The 15,602-nt window shown below is 38.9% G+C and overlaps 1 protein-coding gene across 1 annotated transcript in view; it reads right to left on the reverse strand.

Moving 5' to 3' along the window:
* The window catches only part of ELMOD1 (ELMO domain containing 1), a 75,084-nt gene that overhangs the window by 9,743 nt on the left and 49,739 nt on the right, over positions 1-15,602 (reverse strand). The window contains exons 7-9 of the mRNA XM_081282200.1: positions 8,462-8,595; positions 4,587-4,655; positions 468-518 (exon numbers count right to left, since the gene is read on the reverse strand). Coding sequence (XP_081138326.1) covers positions 468-518; positions 4,587-4,655; positions 8,462-8,595 — 254 coding nt within the window. The remainder of the gene's footprint in view (positions 1-467; positions 519-4,586; positions 4,656-8,461; positions 8,596-15,602) is intronic.

Genomic DNA, 15,602 nt, shown 5'->3' on the forward strand with positions numbered 1-15,602 from the left:
AATAAGCATATTATCACAAAATGTATTTTATAGTCCCTTTTCTACATGCTTATTTAAAATGAAAGGAGAAATAAGTTTTAAATCCTCTTTCTTATTACAAACCTGCACAAAAATATTTTTGGATGAAATGGGCATTTTAAAAAAGCTTCTAAAGTAAAATTTTATCTAATAAGTTCAATACTTTGTAAAAATCCTTCAAAGAAAGCTACCAAATCGAATTCTGAAAATCCCTCCCATACAGTTATAACTATCTAAACCTCATCAGTTGGTTCCAAAGTGGTATAATGAAGTCATAGAAATAAATCCCAACACATATAAATAGTCCTTTTTAAAATTCAACAGGCTTACATATTTCCATCAGGACAAGTGGAGTTCCATCCTTGTCACCTTTCACAGCACTCTTGGGGCACTTTTGCTCTGCTTGTGGTTTAGTCTGTCATTCTTTGTGTATGAAATTCTATACTCACCCAATTGCTTTATCCATCCTTTTCTTCTCCCATTCTGTTTTGCTGAATTTGCTGAATGAATGAATGAATAACATTTAATCCTTTATGGGTTCTTGCTTTCTTTCACTGCTTATGTTAAAGTTGCTAACTGTATGCAGAGAAGTCTAGAACTTGAATCAATTTGAGTATTGTCAACTTCTAAAGCAACAGTGAAATACAGCCTTAAAGGCCAAACATTAAGTACTCCTTTACACACTGTCATTACTTATCAAGTACTCCTCCTCTGAAAGTTTGCCTGGCATCTCCTTTCCCCTAAACAGAGGTTGCCTTACACACTCATGTTTCCCCACCGAATTTTGGTTGGGTTTTCATCTCATGGTATTCATCCTGCCCAGCCCTATATGTGATGCCTGGTTCACAGTAGGTGCCAAATAAATGTTAGTAAGTAAATTATTGAGTTAGTAAAAGAAAGAAAAGAAGGAAAGAAGAAAGGAGGGGGGAAGGGAGAAGAAGAATGGGAAGAGGAAGGAAAGACAGTAGATAGGTTTTAAAAAATTCTGTTCTCCAAGTGCGATGATACTTCTTCTGGTTGAGCTCCATTTTAATCTATTTTATAATTTGAGATCCTGAATATGACTGTTTGAAGAATCTTCTGAAAATCCTGCCTTACATTCTATTATTTTGCATACTGTATATCTGCCCCTTCCCAACAACATCTTGTAGGCAGAATAATGTTCCACTCTTCTTCTTGAATGATGTAACCTTCATTCAATGTTTTGTGCTGAAAACTGACATTAGCACTGGAATGAAATAAAATGCAAAAACTAAAGACATGAATACTTAGCTTCTATCTAAGCAAAAGAAAGGAGAGTTCTCTCAAATACATGGCAAAACATGCAGATAATACACACAGCACACAACCACAAAAACATTAGGCAAAACTGATATTTAACTCTGTGTGCTTTCTGGCTATGTAAATGACTGGCTATAATTAAAAATAACTGCTTTTAATTCATTTAAATATGCCATCTGTTTTTAAAGTATAACTTCTAAACAACAAACCAGTCTGGCCAGAGAGGCTTCAGAAGATTTTTCCTTATAATACTCATATACAGCTGTGCAAAGTGGCATACACCTGTAATCCTAGTGACTCAGAAGCCTGAGGCAAGAGGATTGTAAGTTTAAGGCCAGCCTCAGTAACTTAAAGACCCTGTCTCAAAATAAAATTTAAAAAAGGGTTGGGGATGTAGCTGCATGGTAAAAACACCCCTGGATTCAATACCTAGTAACAAAACAAACAAGCAAACAAACAGAAAAAAAAAAACTCATTCAAATTAAAAAGAATTTTATGTAAAATTTTAAAAAATTGTATGAGAATTTATAAGCATCATTTCCTTTTTAACAAAGTCTTTTTAGCAAATAGTGTCTCTGTTTGTTAAATTAAATCTTTATTTGCATTGGAAAGTATTGAAAAGGCCGATATCTTCCAATTATTTGATTATAGAATACAATCCTACAACCAACAACAAATGGGATCATTTTCTTCAGAAAAAATAAATCAACATAAAAGCTCACAGTTATAATTCTCCTTATAAACTGATTTACTTGTATCCCTCAAGTTCTTTCTAGACTCTAAAGGTAGATATTTAGGACAGCAGTAATACATCATGCTTGCTGAAAGACAGGGAAAGAACTTTCTCTAGTGTGTATGTTGACTTTTCACTGTTGAGCACCTGAAATATTCAGGGTCTGACATAAGCCACGTTGATATCATAATTGACTTCTTTCAGACATCACTGAAGAAGAATAGGAATATTTTCAATACATTTTTATTTGTATCCAGTGACATTTACCATCAATCTGAAACAATAAACACACAAGCTTTCTCTAATCAATTGTATTGTAACTTGAGGGATAAAACATGGTAATTTTACAAATAAATTTTTTTAAAAAATTATAATTTTATCTTATGCTTAGCAAGCACAGGACACACTCACTAGTCTCTTCTTAAATGAGAGTAGTCACATAAACCTGCAAGTAATTCCTCTCTGATGGTGGATACAGGAGTTAACAACTATAAAATGATTTTTTTTTGAGAATGGTTCACAGACAAAAATCTCTTTCCAATGGTTAATCAAAAATATTTTAAGCTTGACATGAGTCAACACAGAGGAAGGGTGGTACAGTTGGCATAAGCTCTTTTAAACAGATGTATGAATGCTGCTATAAAAGATGTAGGTGTTCAACCTGAAGACATATCCTATGTCAACACACATGCTACTTCCACACCATTGGGAGATGCTGCTGTAAACAAAGCCATCAAACATCTTTTTAAAGACCATGCATAGGCCCTTGCAGTTTCTTCAATGCAGGCAGCCACAGGACATCTTCCGGGAGCTGCAGAGGCAGTTGAGGCAGCTTTTGCTGCATCAGCTTGTAATTATTGAAATCTACCATCTACTTTAAACCTGGATTACACAGAACCAGAATTTGATCTCATTTATGTTCTGCTAAAGGCACAGGATAGAAAACTGATAAACGATGTATTGGACCCATCAATTCCTTTGGTTTGGGGGATACTAATGCAACACTTTGTATTGCTGGCACATAGTCATTTTTAATTAAACATTGGTTTTTAAAATGTTTTTAAAAATATTTTAAGCTTATTGTTACTTTCCAGACCATGAAGGGTTCATGTCTTCTGGCTCACACTTCTCTGGCACCACAGAGCACACACAGACTCTCAGCCAATTTTAATTACAGAAGTATAAATTCAGATGAAGTTACAACTGCTTGATTTTAACCATCTAACAAATCAAGAAAGAACAAAGTAATTTTAGTGTTTTCTTAAAATAAATAAAAGTAGGTCTCTCCATTCTTGAGCTAACCCACATTCTACCTGGAGTGTGCCTACCTTCACTTTTCACTTTCTAATAAAACTCTTCCTTCTTTTGCTAAATAAATGAAGCAAATGAATTTTCAGTCTTATAAAAGATTATAAATGTAAACCTAGGAAAGTGGTTCACCAAATGGAACTGTAATGAATATAATAAGGAGTGGGAGTCTAAGCCACCCTCTCCTGAATTTTGAGAAAGTTATGATAAAATTTTAGATTTGTTTAACCAACATGAACACTAACAACTAACCTGCCATCATGCTGAGGGAAAAAAAGTGATACAAAACCATGACTGCAAAATAGTGAAACTATTTATAAGAGCAACTAATAACACACACAGACACACACATTAGCTGTTATATACAATCAAATCAGATACATAAAACAGAAGGGAAGATTTGCTCTATGTAATGAAATTCCCACATGAAATGTCCTTCCTGGGGTCAAGTGTTACCCCTCGAGGTAAAGGGTTTAAAACTTCCTGAAACTGGGTACAGTCATGGCTATCAAAAGGCACTTTAATATTTTCCATCAGATTTGTTTAATCAGATTTTCAGCTCATTGAGACACAGCCCCCAAATAATTAATTATAACATAAAAAGTTGAAAAATGTTTGCTTTTTGAACATTTTTCATAAATTTATATTTCCTTTAAAAAGTCTTACCACTAATCATTCTCAAATAAATAAAAGCAATAAAACATGAAAGCAAAGGGGAAAATACCTTATTTCTTCCTTAGTGATATCCCTTCATGTAACGAATTAAAGAAAAACATTTAGAAAGGTAAATTAAAATGCAAATAAGTTAGAATCCTAAAATTTACAAAAAAAAAAAAAATTAAAAAGCTTCAATAATTCCAGACTTCCTCAGTTGGTTTCTTACTTCATGACTTCTGTTCCTTCTTTCTCCCACCACACTTGCTTGTTTCTCTGAATTCTTTTCTTTCTCCCAACCCCGAACTTCTTCCTTGCCTACCTCTCAATCTTCCTGGACCCAGTGACATTATCAGTCTCTTTAATTATATATCTTGCTTGAATGGTGCCACTTTCCATCCTAAATCCTGGAACAGTACCTGAAGTTTTGCTCCTCCTATTCAGCATTTGTCAAAAGGGCTTGTTTGAGAGAACTTTAAATCTCATTCCTGGTGGGCTGACTCTCCTGATAATCTTTATCTACAGATCCATGTAAGAGGTCATCTTTACCTAATTCATAAAGCCTAATCCATCTTTTATTTTCAACAGTTACCTGCATTTTGGATGAAGAGAGTCAGAGAGGACCTGCTGAGCTGCTGTAGAATCCCTTTCTGCAAAATACCTGCAGTTGAAGAAAAACAAAACAAAACAAAACAAAAGCCATAATTCTGTACCAGCAGAATAAATTCACTTTTATCCAGTTTGAGGATATTTTGAACTCAGAGATGGGTACTAGCATAAGATTATTACTAGTTTCAGTTCCTTTAGAGAACAGTTTTTTATAATAGGTGCCCCCCACCAATCTAACATGGCAGGGTGGTTGTGAAAGCCGCAGTTTCTATGTGTCAACTAAGGCAATGTAAATTGCTGTGGGATTTAATTTGCAGAAAACATCTTTTAAAAAAGCATAAGAGGTTGAGGTTCATTGGGATTTTCAGAGAAAAGGAAGAAGGAAGCTAGCCCTGATGATTAAGACCCCACTCAGCCAGGTGCAGTTCAAAGCCAGCCTTAGCAACAGCAAGGCACTAAGCAACTCAATGAGACCCTGTATCTAAATAAAATACAAAATAGGGCTTGGGGGGATGTGGCTCAGTGGTTGAGTGTCCCACCTCAAAAAAAGATCCCACTCAGCATGTACTTTTCTGCTCTGCTCCCCCTTCCCTTCCCTATAAAAGTCTATTATGTTCCTGGGTCCCCCAAGATGAAGCTGTGAGGATACAGCCCCTCCATCTTCTTCTGGGCTGGCCCTTGAATAAACCTGATTCCTTCCTGCCAACTCTGGTTTCCTGAGTATTGGCCTTTGAGCAGCAGCAGCACAGACCTTGTCCTGGTTACACTGTTCATATTTCTTTATCTAGTGTATCAAAACAATTCTCAAATAATAAGACAAACAACCTCACAGAGAATAATGGGCTGAATGGACCCTTCATCATTTATGTGAGTGCCAATCTTGTCTCATTTCACTTTCTCTTTTAAAAATATTTTTATTTATTTTTTGTTCTTTTTAGATATACATGACAGTAGACGGTTCATTTCACTTTCTTTAAAAAAACAATTATTTTTTAGAAGTAGTTGGACATAATACCTTTATTTTATTTATTGATTTTTATGTGGTGCTGAGGATCAAACCCAGGGCCTTGCCCGTGCTAGACCGGCGCTCAACCCCTCATTTCACTTTCTTTATGGTGGCTTGGCTCACAAAAATAATCAGTTTTAATATGTGAAAATTTTTAATCTTTTTTTTCAGTCAATACTTTTTTTTTTGTCTGTCTGTAAGAGATCCCACCTTACTCATATATCTTAAAGATTTCCTCCTAAAGGTTAAAAAACCTTGTTTTCACTTTCAATTTTTTAATTGAGATGAGGTAGAGATTTAACTTTTATTTTTTCTAAATGGAAGGCAAATTGTCCCAGTTCCACTTCTTCAAAAACTCAGCCTTCAACAGTGGTTTGTATCATCACCTTTGTCATTAAGGTCTGCTTTCTATTCAGTCACTTTACATGATAATGTAGCATTTCAAACATTTTATAAGAAAATAGGTGATGATTAAACTTCCTAAATTTAAATCAGAGGGAAGAATCTAGGGAGAAAATGGGATGACACAAAAAGTGACTAAGGTTTCATTCCTTTTAAAAGTATATTACTCCCTCTCCTCACTAATAGGGTTGTGTCAAAAGACAGAAGAACTTATTCAAAAGGACTCTCTTTGTCTTGAAAAATAATGACTAGTGATAGCTGAATTTAATCATAAAAAATATTAAGTACAATTAGTCGGATCACAGTAAACATATAAAAGCACAGAGTTAAGGAGCAATATTCTAAAAAATAGAGAAAGGAAAAAAAATGTCAACCACTAACAAGGGAATGAAGACACCAACTTCCCACCTGAGAATTGGCAACTAAATAGAAAAATCAACATTCTCTCCAGCTGTATTTTAGAGAAACCAAATAGCTATAGTTAATAAGAAAAACTTCTTACAGAATTCCAGGCAACAATTGTGGGAAGAATAGCAGTAGAAAGGCTTTTTTTTTTTTTCACAATAAATTAATTGGTTCAGCAAAAACCATGGAAGGAGGAAAGGCTGATGGGGGATATACAATACAGCCATCAGGCCATGACCCATCCCAGCACAAGGGCTGAGAGTGCTGGGATGACACAGACTCCTGCTGTGATGTCAACCTAAATCTCTTCAAGCTTTTCTGAATACCTCCAATTTTCAGGAAATTCAGGGATGGTTACAAATGCAAGCAGACAAATCTGGACCATGGGACATTTTACAGGACAATTGACCTGAAAGCTTCTCCAAGTTAATGACAGAGGAGAAGAGGTGAAAGAGGGAACAGTGGACCCAAGGGACATATTCACTAAGTGCAATGCATAGGTCTTATATGGGACTGCATTCGGACAAAAACCGCTGTAAAAGACATTTTTTTGAGCTGGGCATGGTGGTGCATGCTTGTAATCCCAGTGGCTCTGGAGGCTGAGCAGGAGGATCAGCAAGTTCAAAGTCAGCCTCAGCAACAGCTAAGCGCTAAACAACCCAGTGAGACCCTGTCTCTAAATAAAATACAAAATAAGGCTGTGGATGTGGCTCAGTGGTCAAGTGCCCCTGAGTTCAATCCCCATACCAAAAAAATTTAGAGAATTGGGCAATTTAAATATGGACTAGTTATACATTGTTAGCAGTGATAATGGTATTTTTGTTAATGGAATGCTGACACTTTTTAGAACTACCTATGGAAATACTGAATAAGATTGGATAGGTAATGGTCCCCGATTAGGGAATTTTTCAAATGTAAAGGCCATTCCATGAAAATGATCAGAAAAAATTCCAAATATTCCAATCAAACCTTTGTCCTGGGGTGGAGGTAGGAGGGTGGGGGTGCACAGAAGGGAGAGGGAACCTGAATGGAGGTTACAGGAAAGTTCAAACTCAAGGTCTATAAATGCACAGCCAATTAGAAGGTCATGGGCAGAACCAATACCATTGGTACTTTTCCAATACCTGTTTTGCAAAGATTTTGACCATTAGCTTTTGTACTTTTCCAAGACCTGATTGGCATAGATATAGATCAATCCCCCTACCCAGTAGCTGTATCAGCTCCTAGCCTAGTATGCTTAAGTGGCAACCCCTACTGGGTCCCCTCTCCCCCTGCAAAAGCTCTCTCTCTCTCTCTCTATCCGGTATGGGGATTGAAATCAGAGGCACTCAACCACTCTGAGCCACATCCCCAGTCCTATTTTGAATTTTATTTAGAGACAGGGTCTCACTGAGTTGCTTAGCGCCTAGCTGTTGCTGAGCCTGGCTTTGAACTCAGTGATCCTCCTCCCAAGCCGCTGGACTTACAGGCCTGCACCACTTGCACCCGGCTTTTTTCCTTTTCACTTGAATAAATCCTACTCTTTTGCCTTACTCTTCCTTGTCTGTGGATTTCATTTTTTGAATTCAAGATACAAGAACCCCGAAAGATGCCACTGGCAGGTAGTTGGGATCTGCTGCAACACTACAGCAGCAGAGGCTGAAAATCCAGTTTCAATATGAGGGGTGAAATGACAAACAGTATAGGATTTTCATTAACATACTTCTGTCAGAAAAACAGGATTGCAAGTATTTCAAACCTTGACAATTAATGAATCTAGGTGGTCGATATAAGATGTTATAACATCTTCCTTATTTTTTACATATGCTTAGAGTTTTCATTTTAAAAAAGTAAAAAATATATTTGACATCATTTTTAAAAATATGTGAAGTCTGCTGAAATAGAAGAAGATGCTAGTAACTTTTTAAATTTTATCAATGTGAATTACCTCTGAGAGAACTTGAGTGTTTTCTTGGACTTTTTGGAAAGTGACTTTTATAGCAGTAACTCCACTTTGTCATTTCAAAACATCACTCTAACATTCAACTATTCTTCATTTTACTTACTGCAAATTGTATAGTCCCAGAAGTCCCATTCCTCGAAAATCTGTCTTAGGATCATCACCTTGGAAACCTATTTCACACCACTGCTTAGAAATGCGAGATTCCAGTGGAGTATTAGGCTTCAAGAATTTCCATAACTGAAGACAAAGAAAAGAGAATTTCCCTGTTTATATGCACATGTAAATATCCTTTCCTACTGGTTTAGATCATGAAAACTACATTATGAGAAAGGAATTTGCAAAGCTGAATATGTGCAAATATATTATAATTAAAGATATGACCGTCTTTCAGTTATCTGCAATAGCAGTTCTCTAAGTATGGTAAAGTAAAGATCCTTGGAGGTACCAAAGACCTTTTCAGCATAGGTAGTAAAAAACCAAAACCACTATTCCCTAATAAAAGTAAGAGGTTAGTTACCTTTTCACCCTCATCTCAGGAGTGCTCTGAAGGCAACAGAATGTGTACTTGTGTATTTTAGCATTTTAAACCTTCCTGATTTGATTTCTTAATGGAATTAGGTAGGTGACAATCTCCCACAAAATAAAGCTCTTTGGAGTTCTCTAAAATTTTCAAGAGTATAAATGGAAAGGTGAAAATTTGAAGCCATTTATTATTCAACTCCTCAGAAAACACATTTCTAACATTAAATTAAGACATTTAGCTACATTGTTAACAAAAAGAAAAGTGAAATTACTTGAGTTTCATTTATTAAGTTTTACCTCTAACAGGAGTGAGTTACGTATTATTGTCTAGCTGAACAAAGGAATACTGGTGAAGTTCATGATTAAATCTCAAAGGATATTGTCATATTTAAGAGTTACCAAAAAGAATATCAATTAAAATCAATTATATTCTAATGGAAAACATAAATTATAAACATTTTATACTCTTTACTGCTTACTAAACTAGTTTTATTTTTCTAAGTTTTCTATAGAAAACCAGATTTAGCACATATCATTATGAGAGAGGGAGGGAGAGAGGGGGAGGTAAAGAGAGAGATTGAGACTTACAGTTATATAAATATATAATACTTAAATTATTCTTTATTTAGAGAACAGTAATACAAAATTACCTTGATTTACAGTGAATTGTGCCATGTTACACAGTATAAACCATAATATTCAATGACAGAAAGTATGAACAAATAGAAATTTGCAGTTCGTTTTCCTTTTTTTAAAACTCATTTAAAATGGATTCACGACTTTAATCTATCATCTTCTCTATTTTTGTGTATGCTGAACATTTTTCACAATAAAAAGTTTTTAAAAATTACATAGGTGTAGGTTGAAAGAATATTTAATGCCAGAATTTTTTGCTTATAATTGTAACTTAGTATCCATTGATCAACCTTTCCTCATCCTTCCCTCTCTTCCCCAGCCTCTAGTAGTCCCCGGTCTATTCTCAACTTATGTCAGATCAATGTTTGCAGATTCCACATATGAGTGACATCATGCAGTACTTGTCTTTCTATGTCAGGTTTATTTACTTAACATAATGATCTCCATTTCTGTCCATGTTGTTGCTGATGACAAGATTTCATTCTTTTTAATGGCTTAACAATATTTCATTGGATATATGTCCCACACACTCTTTTATTTCTTCATCAGTTGATGGACACTTTAGTTGTTTCCACTTCTTGGCTATTGTGAATAGTCACAGTGAACATGAGAATGCAGATGTCTCTTTGACTGATTTCATTTTCTTTGGATATATACATACTAGTGGGATTGCTGGATTATATGGTGGTTCTATTTTAATTTTTCGAAGAATCTCCATACGTTTTTTTCACATGGCTGTACTAATTTGCATTTCCATCAACAGAGCATAAGTATTTCCTTTTTTTCCAGGTTTATGCCAGAACTTGTGCTTTAGTCTTTTTAAAATTTTTGTTTAAAAATTCTAATCTGCTATATATGACAGTGGAATGCATTACAATTCATATAGAACACAACTTTTCATATCTCTGGTTGTATACAAAGTATATTCACACCATTTGTGTCTTTATACATGTACTTAGGGTAATGATGTCCATCTCATTCCAACATGTTTTTTACCCCCATGCCCCTTCCTTTACCCTCCCATCCCTTTGCTCTATCTAGAGTTCATCTATTCTTCCCATGTTCCCCTTCCCTACCCCACTATGAATCAACCTCGTTATATCAGAGAAAATATTTGGTATTTGGTTTTTTGGGATTGGCTAACTTCACTTAGCATTATATTCTCCAACTCCATCCATTTACCTGCAAATGCCATGATTTTATTCTCTTTTATTGCTGAGTAATATTCCATTGTGTATATATACCACTTTTTTTATCCATTCATTTATTGAAGGGCATATAGGTTGGTTCCACAATTTAGCTATTGTGAATTGTGTTGCTACAAACATTGATATGGCTGTGTCCCTGTAGTATGCTGTTTTTAAGTTCTTTGGGTATAGACTGAGAAGAGGGATAGCTGGGTCAAATGGTGGTTCCATTCCCAGTTTTTCAAGGAATCTCCATACTGCTTTCCATATTGGCTGCACCAATTTGTAGTCCCATTAGCAATGTATGAGTGTGCCTTTTCCCCCACATCCTCCCCAACACTTATTGTTTGTATTCTTAATAGCTGCCATTCTGACTGGAGTGAGATGAAATCTTAGAGGAGTTTTGATTTGCATTTCTCTAATCGCTAGAGATGATGAATATTTTTTCATGTATTTGTTGATTGATTGTATATCCTCTTCTGAGAAGTGTCTTTTCAGGTCCTTGGCCCATTTATTGATTGGGTTATTTGCTTTTTTTGGTGTTTAGCTTTTTGAGTTCTTTATATACCCTAGAGATTAGTGCTCTATCTGATATGTGAGGGGTAAATATTTGCTCCCAAAATGTAGGCTTTCTATTCACCTCACAGATTGTTTCTTTTTCTGAGAAGAAACTTTTTAGTGTGAATACATCCCATTTATTGATTCTTGATTTTAATTCTTATGCTACAGGAGTCTTATTAAGGAAATTGGGGCCTAATCCTACATGATAGAGATTAGGGCCTACTTTTTCTTCTATTAGACAAAGTGTTTCTGGTTTAATTCCTAGGTCCTTGATCCACTTTGAGTTGAATTTTGTGCATGGTGAGAGATAGGGGTTTAATTTCATTTTGTTACATATGGATTTCCAGTTTTCCCAGCACCATTTGTTGGAGAAACTATCTTATCTTCAATGTATTTTTTGGTGCCTTTGTCTGATATAAGATAATTGTAATTTTGTGCGTTAGTCTCTGTGTTCTCTATTCTGTACCAGTCTATTTTGGTGCCAATACCATGCTGGTTTTGTTACTATTTCTCTGTAGTATAGTTTAAGATCTGGTGTAGTGATGCCACCTGCTTCACGCTTCTAGCTAAGGATTGCTTTAGCTGTTCTGGGTCTCTTAGTTTTCCAGATGAATTTCATGACTGCTTTTTTTATTTCTATGAGGAATGACATTGGGTTTTTGACTGGAATTGCATTAAATCTGTATAGTGCTTTTGGAAGTATGGTCATTTTGATAATATTAATTCTGCCTATCCAAGAGCAAGGTAGATCTTTCCATCTTCTAAGGTCTTCTTTGATTTCTTACTTTAGTTTTCATTGTATAGGTCTTTCACCTCTTTCGTTGATTCCTAAGTATTTTATTTTATTTTATTTTATTTTTTTGAGGCTATTTTAAATGGGGTAGTTTTCCTCATTTCCCTTTCAGAGGATTTGTCATTGATATACAGAAATGCCTTTGCTTTATGGGTGTTTTATATTTTATATCTTGCTACTTTGCTGAATTCACTTACTAGTTGTAGAAATTTTCTGGTGGAACTTTTTGGGTCTTCTAGGTATAGAATCATATCATCTGCAAATAGTGCTAATTTGAGTTCTTCTTTTCCTACCCATATGCCTTTAATTTCTTTTGTCTAATTGCTCTGGCCAGTGTTTCAAGAACTATGTTAAATAGAGTAGTAAAAGAGGGCATCTCTATCTTGTTCCAGTTTTTAGAGGGAATGCCTTCAATTTTTCTCCATTTAGAATGATGATGGCCTGGGGCTTAGCATAGATAGCCTTTATGATGTTGAGATATGTTCCTGTTATCCCTAGTTTTTCTAGTGTTTTGAACATGAAGAGGTGCTGTATTTTGTTGAATGTTTTTTCTGCATCTATTGAGATGATCATATAATTCTTACCTTTAATTAATCTATTTATGTGATGAATTACATTTATTGATTTCCATATGTTGAACCAACCTTGCATCACTGCGATGAACCCCAATTGATCATGGTGCACAATCCTTTTGATATATTTTTGTATTCGATTTGCCAGAATTTTAATTGAGAATTTTTGTATGTACGTTCATTAGAGATATTGGTCTGAAGTTTTCTTTCTTTGATGTATCTTTGCCTGGTTTGGGAATCAGGGTGGTACTGATCTCATAGAATGAGTTTGGAAGTGCTGCCTCTTTTTCTATTTCCTGAAATAAATTGAAGAGTATTGGTATTAGTTTTTCTTTAAAGTTCTTGCTCTTAAAGAACTTGGCTGTGTATCCATGAGGTCTTGGGCTTTTCTTTGTTGGTAGGATTCTGATGGCATCTTCTATTTCATTGTTTGATATTGGTCTGTTTAAAATGTGTATATCCTCCTGATTCAATTTGGGCAAATCATATGACTCAAGAAATTTGTTGAGAGGCGAGAAGATGGCGGCGAAGGGAGTGCAGCACACCAGTACGCTGCGCCACTGTGCAGGAGAAACACGAGGTGAAATGGCTGAAGGCTACCTTGGTGGGAATCCCCAGTGAAATTGAGGTGCTCCAGAATCTAGAGGACAGAATTCCAGCGCGCGGGATTCGGCTGCAGGGGCTTGGTTGCGAGCGATTTCTCCGCACGGAGGGAAGCAGTACCTGGTCGGCGGACCGCCCCGGGGACGGAGTCTGGGACGCGCCCGAGTTAATTAGCCGCGAGGTACCAGAGCGGGATTACAGCGAAGCGGATTCTGCAGGCTCCTGCCAGTGGCACACTGGCCGCGCTGAGTGCTGAGTTCCAGCTTTGAAATAGAGGAGAGAACCGGTCCAGTTCGATTCCTGACACCGGTCGGAACACGGAGGAGGACAGCAGCCGCCATCATGGAGAGCTGATGCAATCATCCCTGTTTTCTACTGATCTCAGCTCATTCAACTACAGAACAGGTGATTCCAGGCTGGTATTTGCCTGCGTCGCGCAGACAGATCGCTCAGGCTCGGGACTGGAAACTCTGAGGAGAATACTCTTCAGGCCTCACCCCTGGCAAGGCGGGCGCCGGGCTTTGAGCGGCCAGATTCTAGTTCCCCAGGTTGCTTTGGCCCAGGGCGGGAGATCCTTCGGGGACTCTGGGCGGAGGACAGTTACAAGTGGATTGTGCGCTGAGGGGCGGCGTGGCTCTAACTCCTGGAACAGTTTTGGCCCGGGGCTAGGGAACCCGCGGCGACTGCGTCTTTGACCCTGCCCCTGTCAGAGCGTACACTGAGCTGGGAGAGGTTGGAGCTGCCAGGCTCGGGCTCCTGGGGCCGCCTGGGCCTGAGGCTGGGGTACCTCTGTGGAGCCTGCTCCGAGCAGAGTGTGGCAGGGATCGGAGAGGCTGGGTTCTGGCTCTCGTGGCTGCTTGAGCCCAGGGCCGCGGAGCCTGCGGGGACCGCGAGCTGAGGCCAGCCACAAGTGAAACTTGCGACGAGGGGCAGCGGGACTCTGTCTCCTGGAACAGTTTTGGCCCAGAGCTGGGGAGCCCGCGGGAAGTGCGTCTTATACTCTGCTCCCAGCGGAGCGTGCACCGAGCAGGGAGAGTCTGGTGCGGCCAGGCTTGGGCACCGAGCAGGAAGAGTCTGGTGCGGCCAGGCTTGGGCTCCCGGGGCTGCTTTGGCCTGGGATTGGGGAACCCGCGGTGGTTGCCCTGAGGAGCCTGCTCCTAGCAGAACGTGGCGGGGAGCGGAGAGACCGGCTCCTGGCTCCCGAAGCGGCTCTGGCTCAGGGTTGGGGATCCTACAGGGACTGCTTCTTGGTCCGGGTCCTGCTGGGTGCTGCGGGGGCCTGGGGGGCAGAGTGGAGCTGCCTCCTGTGCCCAGAGCAGGCTAAGGGTCCTGCCGGTGTGGTATCGCGACACCCCAACTGCAGCTGGGGCCGAGGAGAGTAGCCGCCCACGCCTGGAACAGGACCAACGACCCGACGGCAGGGTAGCCAAGTCAACCCACTTGGAGTGGAGGCCGTGAAGAGCTGCCGTCTGACCCTGCAAGGTAGGCAGTCCTGCGTCCCACTGGCAGGACAGGCTCGGCAGCCTGCCAGTGTGGTGGACGAGTAGCATCGAGGCAGTTACGTCACACTGGTTGGAGTGGGGGTTGAACAGAGCCGCCGCCAGCGTCCGGAAGGAGCCCAGAGACCCGTTGGAGAGGCAGTTAGGTACCCCCACTGGGAGTGGGGGTTGAGCAGAACTGCCACCCAGGCCCACAGGGTGGGCAGATCTGAGACCCACCGGCGGAACAGGCTTGGAGGCCGACCAGCGTGGTAGACACGTCACATCAATTGGAGTAGGGGTGGAGAAGAGCTGCTGCCCACATCCGGATCAGGACCAACGATCCGAGGACGTGGTAGGAACGTCACCGCAATTGGAGTGGGGGCAGAGTAGAGCAGCTACCCGTGCCCGCAGGGCGGGCAGACCTACGACCAACCAGCATAGTGGATAGATCACCCTGATTAGAGGAGGATCATAGCCACTACCCGCCCTACAAGAGAGATATCCCAAATATACAAGAGCAACATAAATAAACAGGGGGAAAAATTTCAAAAACACAACAGTTTCACCAAGCAGAAAGAAACGCAAGCAACATGAAAAGACAAGGAAAGAAAGGACCACAAGCAATGCAGGTCAACTCAACTCTAGAAGAGGTAATAGCTGCAACAGATGGAATGTCAGATAAAGAGTTCAGGATATACATGCTTCAGATGATCTGAACTCTCAAGGAAGACATGAGACAGCAAAATCAGACAATGAAAGATCACATTGACAAGGAACTACAGAAACAAATCCAGGAAGTAAAAGATCAATTTCACAGGGAGTTAGAAGTAATAAAAAACAAACAAATAGAAATCCTAGAAATGCAGGAAGCAATAAACCAACTTAAAAC

This window comes from Spermophilus citellus, assembly GCF_964194105.1.
Source record: "Spermophilus citellus genome assembly, chromosome: 2".
Classification (NCBI taxonomy): domain Eukaryota; kingdom Metazoa; phylum Chordata; class Mammalia; order Rodentia; family Sciuridae; genus Spermophilus; species Spermophilus citellus.